Raw genomic sequence first — 22,902 nt, forward strand, 5'->3', positions numbered from 1 at the left:
GCCAAAAATCAGCTATTTTGCATACTTCATAAATTATGCATATTTTGTGAAAAGGCGTGAAAATGGGCCTAAATCGATCAAAACCATGGGCTATAGTCCACGCTTTTTGCTCAAAAATGGCCAAAAATGAGCTATTTTGCATCATTCATAAATAATGCATATCTTTTCAAAAGGTGTGAAAATGGGCCAAAATCGATCAAAACCATGGGCTACAGCACATGCTTTTTGCTCAAAAATGGCTAAAAATGAGCTATTTTGCATCCTTCATGAATAAAGCATATTTTGTGAAAAGGTGTGAAAATGGGCCAAAATCGATCAAAACCATGGGCTATAGTCCACGCTTTTTGCTCAAAAATGGCTAAAAATGATCGTTTCTGCATCTTTCATGAATAAAGCATATTTTGTGAAAAGGTGTGAAAATGGGCCAAAATCGTTCAAAACCATGGGCTATAGTCCATGCTTTTTGCTCAAAAATGGCTAAAAATGATCGTTTCTGCATCTTTCATGAATAAAACATATTTTGTGAAAAGGTGTGAAAATGGGCCAAAATCGATCAAAACCATGGGCTATAGTCCACGCTTTTTGCTCAAAAATGTCCAAAAATGATCGTTTTGGCATCATTCATGACTAAAGCACATTTTGTGAAAAGGTGTGAAAATAGGCCAAAATCGATCAAAACCATGGGCTATAGTCTATTCTTTTTGCTCAAAAATGGCTAAAAATGAGCTATTTTGCATCATTCATAAATTATGCATATTTTGTGAAAAGGTGTGAAAATGGGTCAAAATCGATCAAAACCACGCTTTTTGCTCAAAAATGGCTAAAAATGATCGTTTTTGCATCATTCATAAATAATACATATCTTTTCAAAAGGTGTGAAAATGGGCAAAAATCGATCAAAACCACGGGCTATAGTCCATGCTTTTTGCTCAAAAATGGCTATAAATGATCGTCTTTGCATCTTTCATGAATAAAGCATATTTTGTGAAAAGGTGTGAAAATAGGCCAAAATCGTTCAAAACCATGGGCTATAGTCCATGCTTTTTGCTCAAAAATGGCCAAAAATGACCGTTTTAGCATCTTTCATAAATTATGCATATTTTGTGAAAAGGTGTGAAAATGGGCCAAAATCGATCAAAACCACGGGCTATAGTCCACGCTTTTTGCTCAAAAATGGCCAAAAATGAGCTATTTTGCATACTTCATAAATTATGCATATTTTGTGAAAAGGCGTGAAAATGGGCCTAAATCGATCAAAACCATGGGCTATAGTCCACGCTTTTTGCTCAAAAATGGCCAAAAATGAGCTATTTTGCATCATTCATAAATAATGCATATCTTTTCAAAAGGTGTGAAAATGGGCCAAAATCGATCAAAACCATGGGCTACAGCACATGCTTTTTGCTCAAAAATGGCTAAAAATGAGCTATTTTGCATCCTTCATGAATAAAGCATATTTTGTGAAAAGGTGTGAAAATGGGCCAAAATCGATCAAAACCATGGGCTATAGTCCACGCTTTTTGCTCAAAAATGGCTAAAAATGAGCTATTTTGCATCCTTCATGAATAAAGCATATTTTGTGAAAAGGTGTGAAAATGGGCCAAAATCGTTCAAAACCATGGGTATAGTCCATGCTTTTTGCTCAAAAATGGCCAAAAATGACCGTTTTAGCATCTTTCATAAATTATGCATATTTTGTGAAAAGGTGCGAAAATGTGTCAAAATCGATCAAACCATGGGCTATAGTCCATGCTGTTTGCCGAAATGCAAGTGAACAATACAAATGAAGAGACATCTACACAGACATGATTAATTCTTAGAAAATTTTTTTTATTATCTTGTAGTCATATATAAAGTTATTTTGTATGTACAAGTAAACATGAACTCACCCAATACCATTAATATATTAAAACAACTATACAACTCATTCCAGTTCACAAATTACAATGTAAGAAAACATGGGTGTGTACCTTACCTCAAATCACAGGGGTGGTGTGGGGACAGAAAATGAAGCCACCATGATACCCAGTTGTGGGGACAGAAAATGAAGCCACCCAATCTCATACCCAGAGCAACCCAGAGCAGACATTTTTCTTGGTCAGTACCAAGAAAAAAAAAACTTTCTTTGCAACTGCTTTTAGGTTTGTTTGATAAGCAAATTTAGTTCTTGAAAACTCTAATTATTTTCTAAGATTTTCATGACAGTGTTAACCATTTTATTTCTGGAATGCCATTTCTATTGACTTTTCTGAACCAATCAGGCTCTGGGTATGAGATTGGAACCCAACCAAATAAACAGGGGTAATATGGATATAGTAAATATAAGGAAACCAATGTGTGACATATGGAGGTGTTGGGTTGGGTGGCCATACTATAGGGCTGTGGGTGGAGATAGGAACCCAACCAAATAAACAGGGGTAATATGTATATAGGAAATATAAGGAAACCAATGTGTGACATATGGAGGTGTTGGGTTGGGTGGCCATACTATAGGGCTATGGGTGGAAATAGGAAATACTCTAGGGGTGAAGTGAGATGTGGTACCATAGGAATGACAATGATGGTCATCTGTCTGCAATACTATTAAGGATAGTAAGAACAGTGTCAATAGTCTTATGGTGTGGGTTGACTATATGCACTTCTCTCTTAGACAAAGACAACTGGTTTTGTAGCTCATTAAATCCTCTATCACCTGAGAGTACAGTAAAAATGATTTCTTTTGGCAGCAGAACATCCAGTTTTCCTGCCTGGAAAATAAATGGATGAAAGGAATGAAAAAATGGGATTTAGAGAAAAAAGGTGCTTTGGACCATCACATTCCAGAGGCCATGATAGAGAGCCAAACAATCGTCCCTACTCATTAGTATCATTCCCATCATCTAACATGGCTGACGTCACATGATGGTGCAAACCCCCTATAACCCCCTATAGCAAGATGTTTTTTTTAAACCAAGCCAGATGACCTGACTAGGTGTGCAAAGCATGAGTTCCATGATTGAAAAAGATTCAACCCCATCAACCAACTACATGCTTAATTCACTTGAGCATATGGTGGCCATTGCAAGTAAACCTTGAAACCTTATTTCGAAAACATGACTTGCGATATAATTGCCTGATGGTCTTTCCTCAGATCACCTGGGATTTTCTGGTTGTCAGTGGTACATACATACCTGGACACATAGAGCAAAGTCGGCAGCATCTTTAGACCTGCCACATTTAGGGTGCAAGTAAAAGCAGTTCATTCTTCGTAAGTTGTTCAGCAGGGATGAAGAAACAGGTGGTCTCCAGCTTGTAGATCCTCCGTGAAAACCCCACACAAATGTAGATGGAGAGAACGTCAGGTCTGAATCAAAGATCTTCTGCCAGTTGTCAATATCAATCTAATAAAAAGCAAACAAACAAAACTCTCAATTTCAGTGCCAGAAGTTGTTCTAATTAATTCACAATTCTTTTCTCCTGTTGTGAATGACCGAGCATCATGCACCAAGCCTCACATTGAAACCTTTATTAGTGACAAGAGAAGCATATATCTGTATATAGTTACAATGAAATGTTGTCATTAGTTATTTTTATTATTATTATTTATTATTATTATTACTATTATTAAATGGTTTACCACTACCCTCCTTACGATGTCCTCAACCTACAAAATTAAAATAGGCTTTACAAAGCTTTAAGGATGGATTATAGCAACTTCATACATACCATGACAATATGTTTCATTGTCTTCAGCTTATCCATGGAGGGGGGAGACGATGAAGGAAATGGGCGGACATTTAAATCGTTTCTTGGTCTACATGAAAAAAAGAATAGCATCATCTATTACAATGGATGTCAAAAATGTCATAAGTTTGTTAAGTTCTTATAATATTAAAATAGTAATTTTCAGCCTTATAGTATATCTATAGAGGATATTACATGGGCGAGCGGAGATATGAATTTTATCTTCGAGTGGTCAATTGATAACTCACGAGTGAGCGCAGCGAACAAATGAGATATCTAAATTGAACACGAGAAGATCAAATTCGTATCTCCAAGCGGCCATGTAATGTTCTGTTTATTATATAGATATCGATGAAACTTAAATAAAACAAAAGCTCAAAAATTCTTTATTAAAATAGCAAGCCGATTCAACAGCGATATCTTCACGTGTGAAAGATATGGTATCTTCCACTGGTAAAGATATCAAGTTTTGACACTAGAGAAAACCTGGTATTTCATCAATATCTATATAATAAAATAGAATAATATAGCCTGTCAGCAAAGGAAAAACTTAACAATGACAAAAAAGAAATGAAGTAAAAAATGAAGGAAGGAAGGAAGGGAGGGAGGGAGGGAGGCAGGGAGGGAGGGAGAGAGGAAGGAAGGAAGGAAGTGAATACCCTTTCTTTGCCTTTACTAGTACTACTGGTGCTAGTATCCTCTTGATGTTTTGCTTACCTCAGGGAATACCTTTTCTTTCCCTTTACTAGTTTACTAGTGCTAGTTTTATGTTTATGTTTGTCTTTGTTGTGTTGTAATAATGCCTTTAGTGTAGCGAATGTCTTTCCATGCTGAAAAATATGACACACACACATACTTCAGATAAACATTGATGTATGCAGTTGAAAAAAAAAAAAAAAAAAAGCCTCATTTCACTGACAAGAACATAACAAAAGTATAGCAATGCAGGAATAGTCACAGCACAACACACTAAAGTATGACCACATTAATATATTATATACATTTAAGCACAGGCTTTTGTATGACACATTTCAATGGGAAGCTGGCTTGTTATATCAGATGTGGCATGTAAAAGCTTGTTAGACATGAAAAAGTACAAGCATAGAAGTAAGCAAATACATTAAAATGTGGTCATACTTTTGCACATGGCGCTGTAACTAGAGCTTACCATATAGCAAGAAAATGTTTTCTTAATAGGTATCCCTTTTCCCTTATTGTCTAAAATGTAAAAAATCTTTGTATTAGATTTCCAACAAAGTAAAGTTTTTAAACTTAAAAGTATAGGAATTAGGAAAGAAACTGTGTACAAGTGAACCTTTCTTGTTGTTTTTTGCAGGTTTTCTTGTAGCTTTTTGTTCATTATTGTCATCATCTGAAAGCAGGATCAGAGGATCTTGCCTTTGCTAAATAAATAAGAAAGAAATATTATAGATCTATAGACTAAATATAACATAGATACTCAATAGTCCCTTTCACAGTTCCCTGTGCCACTTTAAGAGGTAGCTGTGCCTTTGCATCAAAGCAAGATAAACTGTGACCTTACATTGATAGAGACATGTGGATAATAATATATTATTCAAAGTGTTGAAAAAGGTCTCTATCATCAAGGGCAGATCCAGCCAAAATTTTAGGGGGGGGGGGGGGCTAATTGAGTTTAGGGGGGCTAATCAAGTTTCTTCCGTCAACACAACAGAAAACAATAAAAAAAATCTAATTCTTCAGTTTTGTTTTTGTTTTTGTTTTCTGCTTAAGGGGGGATTCAGCCCCCTTTCCCCCTGGATCCGCCCTCGATCATTGCAAGCTCACCATTCATCTCACTTTGATACAAAGATCTACCTTTTTAAGATGGTGCAGGGAGATGTGAAAGGAATTGTTGATGTTGCTATACAGTAATTTCACCTTGACAATGGTCCAACTAGGGCCATCTTTTAGAAGCACTTTTTCCCTAGGCCTCAATACTTCAGAAGGTTTTATCAAACTAAGATAGTGAGGCATTAGAATTTTGAAAATCTATTTTTTCCCTAATAGTGTAAATTTTCATTCTTACTGAAAGCAAGACATTTTTCAAGTAATTATGAAATTTATTTGTCTGAAAAGGAAAACCTAACTTACTCTTTTGAATGGAGGAGGTCCAACACTACAAGGACTAGTACTTATGGATTCACTTCTTCTTGTCATTTCATCTATGGCAATAACAGCAGCAGGGTCTCGGCAAGGTGAATCAAACAATTCTATAACATCACTTTGCTTATTCCCATTACCATTGACTAATCTTGCTTCATTGCCCTTCATATTTTGTCTATCACTCGATAATGGACTAATTTGAACAAATCTATCATTTCCACCTCGTTCACTGTTAGGAGAATATATAACCACCGTTAATGGCCGACAGATTGTATTAATACCATCAGTTGTGGAGGATCTTCCAGATGTAGTATTAGTAGCTGTTGATACTTTGTCATTTTGATGGACAACAGTTCTTCTATTAACTAATGAAGGTAATGCAGCAATCTTAGAGGGTTCTTGATCATTCTTGGTTAACGTACATGTACTTGTATTAGAGATACTAGAACATGTTGCACTACCGGTGTAAATAGGGCTTTTTAGAGGATTAAGTTTTAAACGTTGTTGTGATGCATTTCCATTGCTATGACATTCACTTCCAAGTTTCGCATTAGTGTTATTGTGTTGATATCTATGGATACTACTTGGATGTCGAGACTGAACATGCCTGTCCAACATCTTAACAGTGGATAGCTCTGCTCTACACTGAAACACCAAAAATACATATATCAAAATATAGTATAATAACTTTGTTGTGAAAGAATTATAGTATAATAACATTGAATACATAAAGAGCTATCTATATATTGGTGCCCCTAATACCAAAATAAAGATTCAATACTAGTACCTCAGGACATGTGTAACTTGATTTATGTGACGACAACCTGGAATTCTTTGTTTTAAACTTTTCATACCATTTCTTTAACAGTCTCTTATTTTTATCTAATGCAGTAATTGCATGATTGTTTGACGATGAATCAGTATCACAGGAGTCTGGTAACTCTAAAGGGATATAATCTGGCATAGGATTGATACATGATGTTGATGATGGAATATAACTAGAACAGGAGGATTTGTTTGAACATATAGTGTTATCCACGCTTGAATTGTCATTTTGGTCCACATCTTCTGGCTCAGATACTATATCTATAATATCTGGACTGATAAGACTATCATCGAGTGATATGATATCTTTGCTCTCTCTATTTATTTCTGGCTCTTCGTCATCGTCAGATTCACAAAGTACAATCAATGGTGGTTTTGGCTTGGGATTAGGGTTTTCTATTATGATAATTTCATCATTGTCATCATCATCATCATCATCATCTTCTTTTCTATCACTCTGCAAATCATCCATAACTGCAAGAAAAAAAAAGAGAAAAAATAAGTCACCAAGAGAACATACATAAATTATGATAATGAAAGTAAGTACTTATTTTTTGTACAACTCAATATTCCCCCAAATATTCCCTTAAAAGTGTGAAATGTTACAACTTCCGACTAACAATTTTAAGTTTTCAAACAATTACTATATATTTATAGGAATTACTCAATCCTTAAAGAAGAAAGTAAATTATAGCTTATATTCATATAGCATAGTCAGCTATAAAATATCTTGTACAGAGCAATAAAACTTGACAGAAATTTGAGCATATTTTGATGAGAATAAACGGAAACTTTGACAACGTTTATGCACTTGTCTGCCTAAAAACAAGGGGGAAAATTGTATAACAATTATTGAATATATCTTATATGGATAACTTACTTCAAGAGGTTGTGTTTCCTACCAAGAATACAAAAAAATGGGTTTTAAAAGACCCGCAAAATACAATTTTCACTCAACCATTTCGTTTTGTTTCGTGCGTTGACCCATGTATACATGGAGAATTTACGCGGGAGTGCCTCGTTTTGACTTGTCAAATTGATTTCCATTAGGGGAAGGGAGGGTAGATACCAATCATACCAATCGTTCATTTTATTGCATTTCATTTCAAACAATATATAGATAAAAACTTATGCATCAAAATGACGCTTTTATCTTAAATAAAATAACATTGAAAAATATCAAGTTCTTTTTTTTTGATAATATTGAAAAAGCTACGTATTGTATGGGCTTCCTGTGTCATTACTAGTCTTAGTCTGTCCCTTATTCCTTATACCACAGGAACTCCATAGGTTACTGCTCAGACCACGTTGATATTTCTAGTGATCGAGGAACAAATGTCAAGTTAAAAGCCTATTTTCATTCATCCATAAGAGAAATAATTGAGTGATAATCTTTCCAATATGTTGACTGCATTGTGCTACATGCAATCCCTGAGGTTTGCTATTCCAGAGGCCACCATGTTAGGAGTAGCGCCTCAGTATCTTGTCATTTGGATGTCATGGCGGCTAGTCTCTTCTGTTCTCCCTCGAAGAGTTTACGAACGAGGAGATGAATTCATGTACGACATGTACCAGTCACTCATATGTTTCTTCTTTGAGACGTACACTGGAGCTGAGGTACTGTAGATTTTTAGTGTACGGAAGAAGTGAATTTTATATTGATATGTTTAATAGATGACACTAATGTACAAGGGGTGTGTTGGAGGTGTGTTTGTGGGTCTAAGCATATTAAATTCTGGTATGAGCTTTCATTTCTTTTCCTTAGGTTATTTTTTATGGAGACAAGATTCCTTGGAACAAAAAAGAAAACATCATATTGATATGTAATCACCAATGTACAGGTATTGATGGGAATGGATGAATAAATGAATGAATGAATGCATGTCTAAAGGGATAGATTGCATATGATGGATGGATTGCATGGATGAATGATTAATGCATGATTGAATGAATGAATGCAAGAAAGAAAGAAGAAAAGGATGGAATAGGATTGATGAATAGATGTTAATGCGATGGATGTATCAATAGACATGTGGAATGGGATGTGATGTATGCTAGATGGGATGGATAGATTGATTGTATGAATGAATACAAGAATGAATGAATAGATGGATGGATGTCATTATGTAAATGAATAAAGGATTAAATGAATGAAACAATTTGAATGAAAGAATTTGATAGGTTGTGATAAGTAAATTAGATGGATGGGTGATTAATGCATGATTGAATTAATGCAGGAAAGGATAATTGGATGGACAGATCATAGGAAGAATTAATGAACCATTTAAAGGATGGATTGATGAATGACTTTTCATCGATGATGAATGCAACCCCTAAAAATTATGAGATTACATGCTAATTTACTATAAGTAACACACTTTCCTTTTTTAAGTGGACTGGTTAGTTGCAGACCTTCTAGCAATACGGCAAGGATCTCTAGGAAACATCAGATATGTATTAAAAAATGGTCTACGATATTTGCCACTCTACGGATTTTACTTTGCCCAGGTATTTGCCATTATATATTGCTAATGTATTGAAGAAATGTAAATGCATTTTTTTAGAAAGGGTGTCACCATGACAATTGTGATGTGTTGTAAACAACAGACTGATGCCAAACCAATTCATCAAAGCAAGCAGCACTTATTTACGTCATTTATTATTGTGGCTGTTTGATTTCTAATGCAAGTTATATATTGAACGCTGGTATATATTTTTCCAGCACGGCTGTGTGTATGTCAAGAGAGGAAAAAATCAAGACCAGGTTCAGTTGGAAAGGTAGGTACTGCCTGTTAATGGTAAAAGTCTATTCACTTTCCAACATAAAATTAAGTTCTATTATTATTCTTAATATTATTAAAAGGGGCTATATGAAAGTAGCAAGAACTTAATTATTAATGTTATTAGTATATTATTAATATTATCATCATTGTTGCGGTTATCATTATTGTTGTCGTTGTCATTGTGCATGTTGTTGCTATTATTATTAATTTTTGTTTTTCTTTTTTTCCTAGAAAATTAGCTCATTTCAAGAATTACAAAACTCCAGTAAGTAATTCCAAAAAATATTTAGAACCCTCCAGTATAGACTGTATCAATTCTTTATCCTTCATTTGGAACTCTCAAGAATCATGATTATTCTTTGATATACTAGTAACTTATAGAACTTATTTTCTGGCCATCATCCAGGACGTCCAGATAGGGAAAACCAGTAACCCAATTTCTTGAATATAGGTAGTCACTGAGGATGTTAGGCCAGGGTATGTTTTCAAGCTCAAGGGCACAATTGTTTTTCTATCTGGACTGACTTCAGGACAGTTAAAAACTTTTAAATTTTATTGATCATATTTTATCTATTTCTTGTATTTTTTCAGCTATGGTTAGTGATATTCCCAGAAGGAACAAGATACAATGTTGAAAATCCAGACACCATAGAGAAAAGTAAAGAGTTTGCCAGACAGCAAGGTACAACTTATTAAAGATTAATGTTCTTACTTATTGATCATTGTAGTTAATTTTGTGTTTTTGGTCTATTTTAGGGTTAAAGGAACTGGAACATGTGTTGACACCAAGAACTAAGGCTACTGAAGTGAGTATAGACAGACAGACAATCACTAGTTAGGCAGGCAGACAGACAGATAGACTCGTAAACAAATAGCCAACCAAGCCAACCAGACAGATAGACACCACTATATGACAGACAGGCAGGCAGACAGACAGCCACCACTATATGACAGACAGACAGACTCTACAGCTAGGCAGAACAACAGTCAGACAGGCAAACAGACAGAGAAGGCTCCAGTAAGGCTTAATCCGACAAGCAACACAAGAATGTTAAGATGGAGAACATGGAGAGATGCATGACCCCTAATTCGACCACACAGACAGACAGACAGACAGAAGGCAGATTATTATAACAGACAGACAAGCATGCGGACACAGACAGATACGTTGTCGTTATTCATTATATTGTTGCCTTTATACGTTTCAGATTAGCATAGATCAGCTTGATGGATACATAGATGCTGTTTATGATCTGACTATTGCATACAAAGGTGTCGACGACAATGTTTTACCACGCCTACCTGCCAAGAGTATGCCAGGTAACAATAACTATCATCAACTACTTCTGCCACATTCCTGATTTTCTGTTGAGTATTTTTATCTTTTTTGATTGTTTTAGATTTTCTGCAGTCCCGAAATCAGCAGATTCATATTTATTGTCATCGATATGAAGCTAAAGATATTCCTAAGGTAAAGCTATTTATCACATTATACTTTCACCTTCCAACCAACTGGGGAGGGAAATTTACTTGAATCTCCTTTGATGATGATCATCCTTGTTCAGGTAACTTCCAAAATCTGTTATCATAGTCTGACTTTTATTCCTTGGTTTTTCATAGGATTCAGAAAAGAGAAAGCAATGGTTATACAACTGTTATATAGAGAAGGACAAGTAAGATTTCTTTCTTCATTCTCAACATCTATCACCAATTTTCCCAGAAACTCTTCTAATGATTTTCTTTTTATACAGAATCATGGAAAGATTCTACGAGAACGGAGGAGGTAGTTTTCCAGGAATCCCACGACGTCGACGTTTACCATGGTATAGGACCACACCCTATTTCTTATTTTGGTTGGCTGTCTTGACTCCATTTATTGGTACGAAGACTGGAAGATCACTTTACTGGAAAATGTGGTTATTGACCGGCATTGGAAGCTTGTTTTTTATGGCAGTTCGTAAATAATATCAACTTTTATTTATCAGCACAGTCTTAGTTAAATATTAAAAAGCTTTGAGAAAACTTTGTAGCTTGTACATTAATTTGTAGTTTTAAATTAACTACAGGTAAATTTGAAGTTTAAGTAGAGGGTGGCTTGTTTCTTCAGGAGGCAATCAAATACACTACTTTACCCTCCATTAGTGCTCTGTTCATAGATTGGTTGAGAAAGCTATAGCTACTCAGATAAGCTAGACAGAAATTTCAGATCACTAACAATCAAACAAGTTTTTTCATCTTTTCACGGTGTATAATTTACCTTTTCATCATTACTGTAACAATCAAACAAGACTTCTTACCTTGCATTAGTACTCTCTTGCTAACTTGACAATCCTTAGTCCTACTGGGGGAGGAGGGGTGGGGTAGGCAAAGACTGCATCAATGTTAGGGATGAGGAACAGACTGCAGTTTGTTCAAAAATAATAACTAATTTTAATTCCTGATATATCAACAATTAAACTCATCACAAACTGAACTTAAAATTTATTAATAAAATCACATTTTTTCTACGAACAGCAGCTACATGTATTAAATAAAATAATTTGAATCAATAATTGATAAAGTATTTGAAATGAAGTATTTCCTCTATGTACAAAAAAAAAACTAAGTTGATGATAATATAGAATTGACATACGATATGGACTCCAGAGATTCTATTTCACTTTGGGCAGTTTTAGTGTGCAAACCTAAGTGAGAATAAATAAATAATCTCTGGACCTCAGGGGAGGGTTGACATAAATAGTCTGAGAATTATCTTTTATACTTAGCTACTAGATTTCCAGCATAATATACACTAAATCCCTAAAACTTTGACAATATAGCAATATATATATACACATATATGTATATATTAAGTATACATCGCTAAATATTATTGTCAAAGTTCTAGGGATTCTGTGTATACATATATATATAATATATTTATGTATGTATTGCAGTGTACTTTTGAAACACGAACATGAACTAGCTATGAATCTTATGACAATATATTTTATTTACAACCTTTCAAACATTCAATCACATTAATGATTTTCATGACTACCAGCTCCATGTTGGTGAATGAAAAATACTTTGTTACTGCTTTCTTTTCATACCAACCAACATGGCAGTTATACTTGTTGGTTATGTTATTTACTTGAATTGGTTAAGACTGCAAACTACCAATTTTGAGCAGTAGGTGCTGACACCCTTTCACTGGCTCTACATCCCAGTAGAACCTAGATTCTGGGATCATTTCTGAAAGAAACAAAACTAGCATTTATATTGTGGTAATTGTTATGAAACAAGGATGATCTTGTAAGCACCACCCAGTTGATTCTGCTGAACACCAGACTGTTGTGCAGGAAGAGCCAAGGCCAGACCAACACTCAGAATCTTAAAATATCTATAGAATATCTGATTTGAAGAAGCTTTGGTCTATAAAATAAATCTGCAAATAACTAGGGCCTTCACTGTGGCTTGGATGACCATGCAAAATGGCATTCGATTCTAGATTAGGGAAGTTAACACAGACACCCAATGATATCAAATTTGTTGACACTGTCCTATGTATAAGGCTTCACTGGCAATGCAAACAAAAGCATAACAGCATGCACTATCCAAGCTCAGATAGTCTTTCCAAGTTAGTAAAACACCCAGTTAAGTACTATCTGCACTTGTGTTTGTTGTTATGCTTATGCTTGTGTCACTAGTGTGAACCAGGCTTCCAACCTGTATTATCTCAAAGATGTTGACTCAAAACTTGTAATTACCGAATCAACATCCCTGCTTGGGGATCCCGAGTCTTTTGCACCAGAAGTGCTTGAAGCACCCCCCTGATCATCAGACAAGAATGATGCACCATCACTAGTATCAGGGCGGGTTGCTTCACAATTCTGGTTCGCAACCCTTTCAGCACTTATTTCATTGTCATTTCTTTCAGGATTGTCACTAGTCGTGCTGGAAGGGGAGGAAAGAGATGTGTCCTGTTTGTTAGATGTTGTTGGTTTTGAAGGTTGCAGTCTTATTCCTGCAACACCTTTACTATCAACATCTCGTTTGTCTCTCTTAATCCTTCTTCGTCTTCCTGGCTCATTTCGCCGCATTTGAAACATATTTTCAAAATCAATTAAATATAAAAAGCCAGCAATAAGTAGAGTACAAGAGCGTTTTCCGTTTTTAAAAGCAGCCTCAACTTCTCTGGATGTTTTGTCATCGTATTGCCACCATCCATTCCTGCCTTCATAGTACCATAAGTAATCATTCTCTGTTTCATCTTGACAGCTTGTTTCTGACGGCAACTCAGTTTTGGTAGACACTTTAACAAGAGTAGGTTTGTCTAGGAAGTCAGCAGCGATAGCTTGTCGACATATAGCGCATTTACGGCTACGAAGAGCCACTCCTTTGATACAAAGAAAACAGAAAATATGGCCGCAAGGAAGCTTTACAGGGTAAGAAGCTGGCTGTAAGCAGACAGGGCAGTCAGGATGAGAATCTACCTCCACCACATCCTGAAGTAACTGTTCTTCGACATCTGTTGAAGAAGAAAAACAACAGCTTGAGTTTATTGAGGACATTTGAATGTTTCGCTTTACTATCTGATGAGAAACTGAAAGAGGACTGATCAAATAACATACCGTTTTCTTCGCCGTTTTGAGGATTTGGGGATTCATTTAAGTCGTTCTTAGTGGATGAAGAACTGTCTTCTTGAGGTGAACTTCTCTCAATTCGTTCTGCCATGGCGATCGGGTGTAAATAACATTAAATTTGGGCTAAAAAATGAACCAACTTTTGAAGAAAACACTAGGTTTGACATCTGGTACCCATGCCTACTCAATGAAAAGACGCAAAGAACCACGGGTACTTAATACTTGTCTGTCTGTCCTCATTCTGTCTGTCTGTCGTCTGTCTATTCGTTCTGCGTGTCTGTCTACTATCTATGGTTTCTTTCGAGTCTCTCTTTTATTTTCTCCATCTTTCACACTTTTTCATTTGTTTTAGAATAAATCAAGCCGTGGTTTGTGTGGTGGGAGGGGAGGGGTAGTATGTCGTGTCTTGGTTACGTTTAAGGGGGCTCGCGTCCATATTGCTAAATCCCACTGCATGAGTTGTACGACAAATTTCCCAAGGGATGACTGCAACAAGTAAAGTAAAAACGACTTGTACTTTTAGCAAGAAGTTCGACATGATCTTTTTTGAGAAATCGCCAAGCCAGGCCAGCCCAGCCCAGACCATATAGTAGTATGACACACATGCCTGTCAACAGCAAACCACTTTTTCATGACCAACAAAATTGCGCGTCAAGTAGCAAAGAATGCTCAATATGTGCTCATACTTTAGTACCCTTTTTGTCTCCCTAAACCAGTCCAGAAAGGAATTATTTGTTTGAAAATGCGAATCGCAGCTAGAATATATATATATATAAACCGGTCCGCCCGTGCCATGGGGAAAAACTAACGCTTTCTTTAGTGAGATTACGGAAATTGAAAACTGAAACGCTAGATTCTGTAAAGATTATCATTACGATAGCTAGTACCTTGAACAAAAACCTTTCTTCGGGATTTCAAACATCAAATAATCAATATAGTATATTTTAGCAAGAGGCCATGGTCTCTTGATCCTAATATTAATCAATGACATACTTTGTATATTCATTATTGTTTTTGTAACAAATGCCGTGTTATTTCCAGTGATTTTGCAGCGATTTCCGTATAAATTGTCCTAGTTATTTCCCGTACTAAAACACGTAGGAAAGTATTTGTCCTGTATAAGCTAGCAGTGTTAAGTATTTGGTGTGTTTTGGAGGTTTTTTCGTCACTTTTTCAAAACCAAAGTAATTCATATGAGACAGGTGTTTTGAGTGTTTTTGCGTATAAGAAAATTTTTAGATTTAATTGTGTACTTTGATTTTACTTTTTACTCCAATGCATATCAAAACTAACCCATTATTCTCAATTTAAGGCACCACGAGCCCTTGAGAATCTTAAATGGCATCTTTTTCTAAGAATCTCACTCTAAGAATCGGAAATTCTTCACACACTTTTCTTTCCCACAGAAGATGTTTCTAAATTGAACACAGAGGCGTGAAATTACTATTCTGAACAATACGCGTAATATCCGTAAACGATTTTTAATTACTTAAAATAATCTCGCTTCAAGAAAAAAATGCGCTTAAAAATTCATTGGATGGGAATAATGACAGATGTTTGGTTTACGAGAGTGGGATTTCCACACAAACTGGCATTCTTATCTTGAGATTACATAGGATATAAAACTCGACAAACGCCACAACAACAGCACATAATAGCTCAGACCAGGGTTCTAGCCAAGACATGGCAGGTAAGTAACAATAAATAGTAAAAAATCAATGCCAGTATCTTTTTATGGTTATTTGAAATCTATAAACATGCGGTAAGAAATTATGATCGAGTTTATGCTTTTACTGCATGAAGAGAGCGATTCTCTGTGATTTGAGGGTACCAGTGTCTTGCAGCGTACTAAAAGGTACAATAAGCAAAGGTGCCTCAACGAAACCTGCCAAATATTGATTTTCTTTAATTTTGGAAGGTCACCTCAAATGGTAGGGGGGAAAAATCTACTAGCTTTAGCTGTTGTCGGGTAGAACCATTTCCCGTACATTTCCAAGGGATATTTCAAGTCAATATCGCATGTGTGGAATACATGATTTGCTTACTCTTTCCAACGACATTTTGTAATTGTACTTTGTGAGGGCGCGGTATGAATTCAAGCGTATAATAAAAATAAAAATAAAATAACGAGCCCGGCTTTTTAGCAACTGGGCAAACTGAAAAAGAATGCATGCACGTGTTAGTTCTAGTTCTGTGAGTACTAGAATCATCAGTCTTATTGTCACTTTTATCTCTGATTTTTAGGTTCTCTTAGCACCGTTTTACTCCTCTTGGCGGTGTTTACATTGTCCAGCGCTCTGTCACAGTCATTTTCCAAGAGAGTTTCAGCTGACGATGAAGATATCTTCCAACGCCCTGTACCTAAGCCGTTGAAATACCCCGGCAAAGTTTTGGACGTAGAAGACAAAGAACTCCAAGAATTAGCTGAAGATTCAATGGGAGTAAGAGAAAGGGAACGAGAGAGAGAGAGACTGAGAAGATTGGAACGAGAAAGAGAAAGGGAGAGAGAGGAAGAGTTGAAATTGAGAAATGAACTGAGAAGAGAAAGGGAACGAGAACGGGAGAGGAAACTAAGACACGAAACAAGAAGAATGACAGGTGATAATGGTTTTTCGCCTGACTCTGCGATTTCTGTAATCTCTGAGAATATACCCACGTCCATAGATCAGTCCCGAGGATTGCGTGGTAAACATCGAGGACGCGAGGAAGAAATCGAGAAAGAAAGAACCAATCATCATGGAAGGAAAGAGAAAGAAAGGATCCACAAAATGGAACGTGAAAGACTACGACAAAGAAAGATTCATGGCCAAATGAGGAAAGAATTAGAGAAAGAAATGAGAGGACATCGTCAACGATTAATGAAAGTTGGCAACAAATTCAGAGAACAAGAGGAACGGTTTCGCGCACGTTCAAGAGCCCGAGGAGCCTCTTTGAGGACTTAATAACAGATATTTTGAATATCGAAGGAATTGATTGGATCCGGAGCTGGAATTCAAAATTGTTCATAAATCATTTTAAAGCAAATTTATTTAAACTGTACGAAGAAATCATGTGTAGTTAAAATTTGATTACTGATCAGATGTTACACGATATATCAAAGGTACTGTGATAACGTTGAGTCGGTACGCAAGATGTTATTGTAAATGCATGGATTAACGAGAAAAGATTAAATAATTAAGAACAAGCATGAGAAAAGTTTAATTGTTTGTTTATTGTTTGCGTGGGAGGCTTTATTTGCGACAGAAACTGTGGGGGGAGGGGAAAGAATATAAAAAGAAAACAAAACGAATCGGGAAATGATGATAGTCGATATCCTTATAAAAATATTATTAACACAAAGCGATGAAACTATGCACTTTTTTGTTCCTAAAAAAACTTTTCATCATCGCTAATCACCACCCCAAGGTACAGCAGTGGCGCAGCTCAACGGGGTCTAACTGAAAGCATGTGAAGGCGCCTCTGGCAGCCGCTATACAGCCCATGTATGACCCAGGATCACAGCTCTAACGAGTTTGAATTAATTAGGGTTGATTTTTGAGAGTAGAAAAGGTAGTCTTCTCATCTTCTCTCCTCTCCTCTCCTTTTACATTTAATTGTTTCAGCAAATATTTTAATCGCCATCACAATACCTTAAAGGTGCATTACATATTCGACGCTGTCATTAAAAACAATTAGACTAAGAGATAATTTAATTTTGTTTTTAACGCAAATGGCTTCTAAAAACAAATGTTAGCAAAACGCGTCTTAACTCCTTCACATGTAACGATGAATAGTGATATGGGTGTTGCAATGTGTCCATTTTTATGTCATTACGAAATAGTTGAATAAATGAATAGTGTCAATGGGAAATTGGAATATAAACACTACTTTGAGAATCTTTCCTTGTTGACGAAGGCAGAAGAGTTCTTATGTCCCAGTGAAAACTGAGCTGTTTCTGGCAGTCGATTCCACACGGTTAGGTTTTGAGTGGAATCTTTCGATTTCTTTGTCTGAAAGAAGAGCAAATAAAAACTACCATCAGAAGAGACAATAGCAGATGGGCTTTCAACATACCCATGTATAGAATACTTACCCAGTTAAAGATACTGTACTAAACTACCATCAGAAGAGACAATAGCAGATGGGCTTTCAACATACCATGTATAGAATACTTACCCAGTGAAAGATACTGTACTAAACTACCATCAGAAGAGACAATAGCAGATGGGCTTTCAACATACCCTGTATAGAATACTTACCCAGTGAAAGATACCGTACTAAACTACCATCAGAAGAGACAATAACAGATGGGCTTTCAAGATACCCATGTATAGAATACTTACCCAGTTAAAGATACTGTACTAAACTACCATCAGATGAGACAATAGCAGATGGGCTTTCAAGATACCCATGTATAGAATACTTACCCAGTTAAAGATACTGTACTAAACTACCATCAGATGAGACAATAGCAGATGGGCTTTCAAGATACCCCTGTATAGAATACTTACCCAGTTAAAGATACTGTACTAAACTACCATCAGATGAGACAATAGCAGATGGGCTTTCAAGATACCCATGTATAGAATACTTACCCAGTTAAAGATACTGTACTAAACTACCATCAGATGAGACAATAGCAGATGGGCTTTCAAGATACCCATGTATAGAATACTTACCCAGTTAAAGATACTGTACTAAACTACCATCAGATGAGACAATAGCAGATGGGCTTTCAAGATACCCATGTATAGAATACTTACCCAGTTAAAGATACTGTACTAAACTACCATCAGAAGAGACAATAGCAGATGGGCTTTAAAGATACCCATGTATAGAATACTTACCCAGTTAAAGATACTGTACTAAACTACCCATGTATAGAATACTTACCCAGTTAAAGATACCGTACTAAACTACCATCAGAAGAGACAATAACAGATGGGCTTGCAAGATACCCATGTATAGAATACTTACCCAGTTAAAGATACCGTACTAAACTACCATCAGAAGAGACAATAACAGATGGGCTTGCAAGATACCCATGTATAGAATACTTACCCAGTTAAAGATACTGTACTAAACTACCATCAGAAGAGACAATAGCAGATGGGCTTTCAAGATACCCATGTATAGAATACTTACCCAGTTAAAGATACTGTACTAAACTACCATCAGAAGAGACAATAACAGATGGGCTTTCAACATACCCTGTATAGAATACTTACCCAGTTAAAGATACTGTACTAAACTACCATCAGATGAGACAATAACAGATGGGCTTTCAAGATACCCATGTATAGAATACTTACCCAGTTAAAGATACTGTACTAAACTACCATCAGAAGAGACAATAGCAGATGGGCTTTCAAGATACCCATGTATAGAATACTTACCCAGTTAAAGATACTGTACTAAACTACCATCAGAAGAGACAATAGCAGATGGGCTTTAAAGATACCCATGTATAGAATACTTACCCAGTTAAAGATACTGTACTAAACTACCCATGTATAGAATACTTACCCAGTTAAAGATACCGTACTAAACTACCATCAGAAGAGACAATAACAGATGGGCTTGCAAGATACCCATGTATAGAATACTTACCCAGTTAAAGATACCGTACTAAACTACCATCAGAAGAGACAATAACAGATGGGCTTGCAAGATACCCATGTATAGAATACTTACCCAGTTAAGATACTGTACTAAACTACCATCAGAAGAGACAATAGCAGATGGGCTTTCAAGATACCCATGTATAGAATACTTACCCAGGTTAATACCGCATTTAAAGATACTGTACTAAACTACCATCAGAAGAGACAATACCAGATGGGCTTTCAAGATACCCATGTATAGAATACTTACCCAGTTAAAGATACTGTACCTAAACTACCATTCAGAAGAGACAATAGCAGATGGGCTTTCAAGATACCTGTATAGAACGACTTACCCAGGGTTAAAGATAACTGTACCCCCCCAAACTACCATCAGAAGACAATAGACAGAACCCCCCCCCCCCCACCCATGTACCCCCCCCCACCCAGCATACCCCAAAGATACCCTAAACTACCACCCCCCCCCCCCCCCTCAGACCCCCCCCCAATTCCACCAGATACCACCCCTTACCCAGTTAAAGTTACTGTACTACACTACCATCAGAAGACCCCCACACCATACAGATGGGCCCCCAGAAAATACTTCCCAGCCACGCCCCACCCCGCCCAAAGATACCCCCCTACTAACTACCATCAGAGAGACAACCCCCCCCCGCCCCGCCCCCCCTAACCAGAATGGGCTCAAGATACCCATCCCCCCCACCCCCCCCCTACCCCCCTCTTACCCAGTTCACCGTCCCCCCACTAAACTACCAACTCAGATAATAAACTGAGGGCTTTCTACTAACACCCATCCATAAAGACCCCCCATGGTATGGTACTAAACTAACCATGCGGATGAGCTTTCAACACACTACCCCAACCCATGTAAAATACTGCTCCTCATTCCTTCCGTCCCCCCCCCCGCTTACAAGATACCCTGTATTACCACGCGAATCATACAAACTAGCTGTTTAAAGTACCCAATGACCTTATAAAGCATACTTAAATACCCTGTATAAATACTACCGTTAAAAGATACAGAAGAGGATACAATAAGATAACGGGGTCTTACCATGTCTAGTACTAAATACTTATCCCCATGTTGAGTTACTGTCTACACTACCATAGACTACAATAGCAGATGGGCTTCAAGATACCATGTAGATAGAAGAATACTTTAAAGATACTGTACTAAACTACCATCAGAAGAGACAAATAGCAGATGGGCTTTCAAGATACCCATGTATAGAATACTTACCCAGTTAAAGATACTAGTACTAAAACTACCATCGAGAAGAGACAATAACAGATGGGCTTTCAAGATACCCATGTATAGAATACTTACCCAGTTTAAAGATACTGTACTAAACTACCATCAGAAGAGACAATAACAGATGGGCCTTTCAAGATACCCATGTATAGAATACTTACCCAGTTAAAGATACTGTACTAAACTACCATCAGAAGAGAGACAATAACAGATGGGCTTTCAAGATACCCATGTATAGAATACTTACCCAGTTAAAGATACTGTCTAAACTACCATCAGAAGAGACAAATCAGATGGGCTTTCAAGATACCCATGTATAGAATACTCTTACCCAGTTAAAGATACTGTACTAAACTACCATCAGAAGAGACAATAGCAGATGGGCTTTCAAGATAACCATGTATAGAATACTTACCCAGTTAAAGATACTGTACTAAACTACCATCAGATGAGACAATAGCAGATGGGCTTTCAAGATACCCATTGTATAGAATACTTACCCAGTTAAAGATAATGTACGAAACGGTCGCGGTCGGTGGGTGGGGTCATAAGAGACAATAGCAGAGGGGCTTTCATCAGATACCCTTATATAATACTTTACCCAGTTAAATATACTGTACAAACGACAATCAGAAAGACAATAGAGATTGGCTTTCAACATATAACACTGTATAGAATACTTACCGACCCAGTTTAAAGATACTGTACAACTACCATCGAATAAGACAATAGCAAGATGGGCTTTCAAGATACCCATGTATAGAATCTTACCCAGTTAAAGATACTGTACTAAACTACCATCTAAAGAGACTATAACAGAGGGCTTTAGGATACCCATGGTAAAATACTTACCCAGTTAAAGATCTGTACTAAACTAACTACCATCAGAAAGACAATAGCAATGGGCTTTTCAATATACCCATGTATAGAATACTTACCCAGTTAATATACTGTACTAAACTACCATCAATTGATCCATATGGGCTTTATAAGAATACTACCGCAGTTAAAGATTACTGTACTCAACTACCATCCGAAGGACAATAGCAGATGGGCTTTCAAGATACCCATGTATACTCTGTTCTGAATACTTACCCAGTTTAAAGATACCTTACTACCCTACCAAAGAAGAGACAATTGGCCTTTAACAGATGGGCTTGCAGATACCCATGTATAGATTACTTACCCAATAACGAGTTAAAGATACTGTACAAAATACCATCAGGAAGAGACAATGGGCTTTAGCGTATAAATACTTACCCATGGGCTTTCAAGATCCCATGTATAGAATACTTACCCAGTTAAAGATACTGACTAACTACCATCAGAAGGAGACAATAAGCAAGGGCCTTTACCCATTAAAGAAGATACACATGTATCAAGAATAATTAACCCAGTTAAAGATACTGTACTAAACTACCATCAAATAGACAATAAAGCGAATGGGCTTTCAAGATACCCATGTATAGAATACTTTACCCAGGTTAAAGATACCTACTAACTACCATCAGAAGAGACAATAGCAGATGGGCTTGCAAGATACCCATGGATAGAATACTTTACCCAGTTAAAGAACTGTACTAAACTACCATCAGATGAAGGGACAATAGCAGTGGGATTTCAACATCCCTGTCTAGAATACTTACCCAGTTAAAGATACTGTACTACAACTACCCTCAGATGAGACAATAAGCAGATGGGCTTTCAACATACCATGTATAGAATATACTTACCCAGTTAAAATACTGTACTAAAATACAATCAGAAGAGACAATAACAGATCGGCTTTCAAGCTAACCCATGTAAAATACTACCCAGTTAAAGATACTGTACTAAACTACCATAAGAAGAGACATAACAGATGGGCTTTAAGATACACTGTATAGAATATACCCAGTTAAAAGATACTGTACTAAACTACCATCAGATGAGACAATAGCAGATGGGCTTTCAAGATACCATGTATA

At 36.6% G+C, this 22,902-nt stretch overlaps 5 protein-coding genes across 11 annotated transcripts in view; 2 read left to right on the forward strand and 3 right to left on the reverse strand.

The window, feature by feature from the left end:
• Nucleotides 1-1,809: 1,809 nt before the first annotated feature.
• Nucleotides 1,810-7,659, reverse strand: LOC116290840 (uncharacterized). Its single transcript, XM_031697952.2, has 9 exons — nucleotides 7,553-7,659; nucleotides 6,635-7,146; nucleotides 5,836-6,492; nucleotides 5,039-5,126; nucleotides 4,892-4,941; nucleotides 4,441-4,553; nucleotides 3,706-3,793; nucleotides 3,171-3,380; nucleotides 1,810-2,747 (listed from the first exon to the last, which is right to left on the reverse strand). Exons 2-9 carry the CDS (start codon nucleotides 7,142-7,144, stop codon nucleotides 2,565-2,567), a joined length of 1,899 nt encoding a protein of 632 aa, XP_031553812.2. The 5' UTR covers nucleotides 7,145-7,146; nucleotides 7,553-7,659; the 3' UTR covers nucleotides 1,810-2,564.
• A 312-nt stretch (nucleotides 7,660-7,971) lies between these two features.
• On the forward strand, nucleotides 7,972-11,477 carry LOC116290805 (1-acyl-sn-glycerol-3-phosphate acyltransferase epsilon). Of its 2 annotated transcripts, XM_031697917.2 has the most exons (11): nucleotides 7,972-8,289; nucleotides 8,438-8,513; nucleotides 9,065-9,180; nucleotides 9,395-9,450; nucleotides 9,687-9,720; nucleotides 10,047-10,137; nucleotides 10,212-10,261; nucleotides 10,664-10,775; nucleotides 10,856-10,926; nucleotides 11,076-11,128; nucleotides 11,207-11,477. In XM_031697917.2, exons 1-11 carry the CDS (start codon nucleotides 8,074-8,076, stop codon nucleotides 11,418-11,420), a joined length of 1,089 nt encoding a protein of 362 aa, XP_031553777.2. In that variant the 5' UTR covers nucleotides 7,972-8,073; the 3' UTR covers nucleotides 11,421-11,477. The 2 variants fall into 2 exon arrangements, with proteins under 2 accessions (XP_031553777.2, XP_088888828.1); XM_089032702.1 differs by lacking the exon at nucleotides 10,856-10,926.
• A 442-nt stretch (nucleotides 11,478-11,919) lies between these two features.
• Nucleotides 11,920-14,271, reverse strand: LOC116290815 (E3 ubiquitin-protein ligase rnf146). Of its 3 annotated transcripts, none has more exons than XM_031697941.2 (3): nucleotides 14,069-14,271; nucleotides 13,205-13,965; nucleotides 11,920-12,689 (listed from the first exon to the last, which is right to left on the reverse strand). In XM_031697941.2, exons 1-3 carry the CDS (start codon nucleotides 14,169-14,171, stop codon nucleotides 12,684-12,686), a joined length of 870 nt encoding a protein of 289 aa, XP_031553801.2. In that variant the 5' UTR covers nucleotides 14,172-14,271; the 3' UTR covers nucleotides 11,920-12,683. The 3 variants fall into 3 exon arrangements, with proteins under 3 accessions (XP_031553801.2, XP_031553794.2, XP_031553788.2); XM_031697934.2 differs by having other exon boundaries at nucleotides 13,164-13,965; XM_031697928.2 differs by having other exon boundaries at nucleotides 11,920-13,965.
• Nucleotides 14,272-15,662: 1,391 nt separating this feature from the next.
• Nucleotides 15,663-17,264, forward strand: LOC116290798 (uncharacterized). The gene is made up of 2 exons (XM_031697908.2): nucleotides 15,663-15,770; nucleotides 16,325-17,264. Exons 1-2 carry the CDS (start codon nucleotides 15,764-15,766, stop codon nucleotides 17,020-17,022), a joined length of 705 nt encoding a protein of 234 aa, XP_031553768.2. The 5' UTR covers nucleotides 15,663-15,763; the 3' UTR covers nucleotides 17,023-17,264.
• Nucleotides 17,265-17,271: 7 nt separating this feature from the next.
• The window catches only part of LOC116290762 (SANT and BTB domain regulator of class switch recombination), a 23,978-nt gene continuing 18,347 nt past the window's right edge, over nucleotides 17,272-22,902 (reverse strand). For all 4 annotated transcript variants that reach the window (XM_089032693.1, XM_089032694.1, XM_089032691.1 and 1 more), the window contains exon 26: nucleotides 17,272-18,069. In XM_089032693.1, the coding sequence (XP_088888819.1) occupies nucleotides 18,036-18,069 (34 nt within the window). In that variant the 3' untranslated portion in view covers nucleotides 17,272-18,035. The remainder of the gene's footprint in view (nucleotides 18,070-22,902) is intronic.

The sequence above is a fragment of the Actinia tenebrosa genome, unplaced genomic scaffold (assembly GCF_029948245.1).
Source record: "Actinia tenebrosa isolate PJP-AT-01 unplaced genomic scaffold, QUT_ActTen_1.0 PGA_scaffold1__47_contigs__length_23844297, whole genome shotgun sequence".
Classification (NCBI taxonomy): domain Eukaryota; kingdom Metazoa; phylum Cnidaria; class Anthozoa; order Actiniaria; family Actiniidae; genus Actinia; species Actinia tenebrosa.

What these genes read in the sequence shown, in the direction of transcription:
- LOC116290840 (XM_031697952.2), bottom strand. Translation starts at nt 7,144, where the DNA reads ATGGATGATTTGCAGAGTGATAGAAAAGAAGATGATGATGATGATGAT. An exon ending in CAAGTTACACATGTCCTGAG is followed by an intron (nt 6,493 to 6,634) that starts GTACTAGTATTG and finishes TTGGTGTTTCAG; the next exon opens with TGTAGAGCAGAGCTATCCAC. An exon ending in ACTTTGCTCTATGTGTCCAG is followed by an intron (nt 2,748 to 3,170) that starts GTATGTATGTAC and finishes TTTATTTTCCAG; the next exon opens with GCAGGAAAACTGGATGTTCT.
- LOC116290805 (XM_031697917.2), top strand. Translation starts at nt 8,074, where the DNA reads ATGTTGACTGCATTGTGCTACATGCAATCCCTGAGGTTTGCTATTCCA. An exon ending in ATGTAATCACCAATGTACAG is followed by an intron (nt 8,514 to 9,064) that starts GTATTGATGGGA and finishes TCCTTTTTTAAG; the next exon opens with TGGACTGGTTAGTTGCAGAC. An exon ending in AGAGTTTGCCAGACAGCAAG is followed by an intron (nt 10,138 to 10,211) that starts GTACAACTTATT and finishes GGTCTATTTTAG; the next exon opens with GGTTAAAGGAACTGGAACAT.
- LOC116290815 (XM_031697934.2), bottom strand. Translation starts at nt 14,171, where the DNA reads ATGGCAGAACGAATTGAGAGAAGTTCACCTCAAGAAGACAGTTCTTCA. An exon ending in TCAAAACGGCGAAGAAAACG is followed by an intron (nt 13,966 to 14,068) that starts GTATGTTATTTG and finishes CTTCTTCAACAG; the next exon opens with ATGTCGAAGAACAGTTACTT.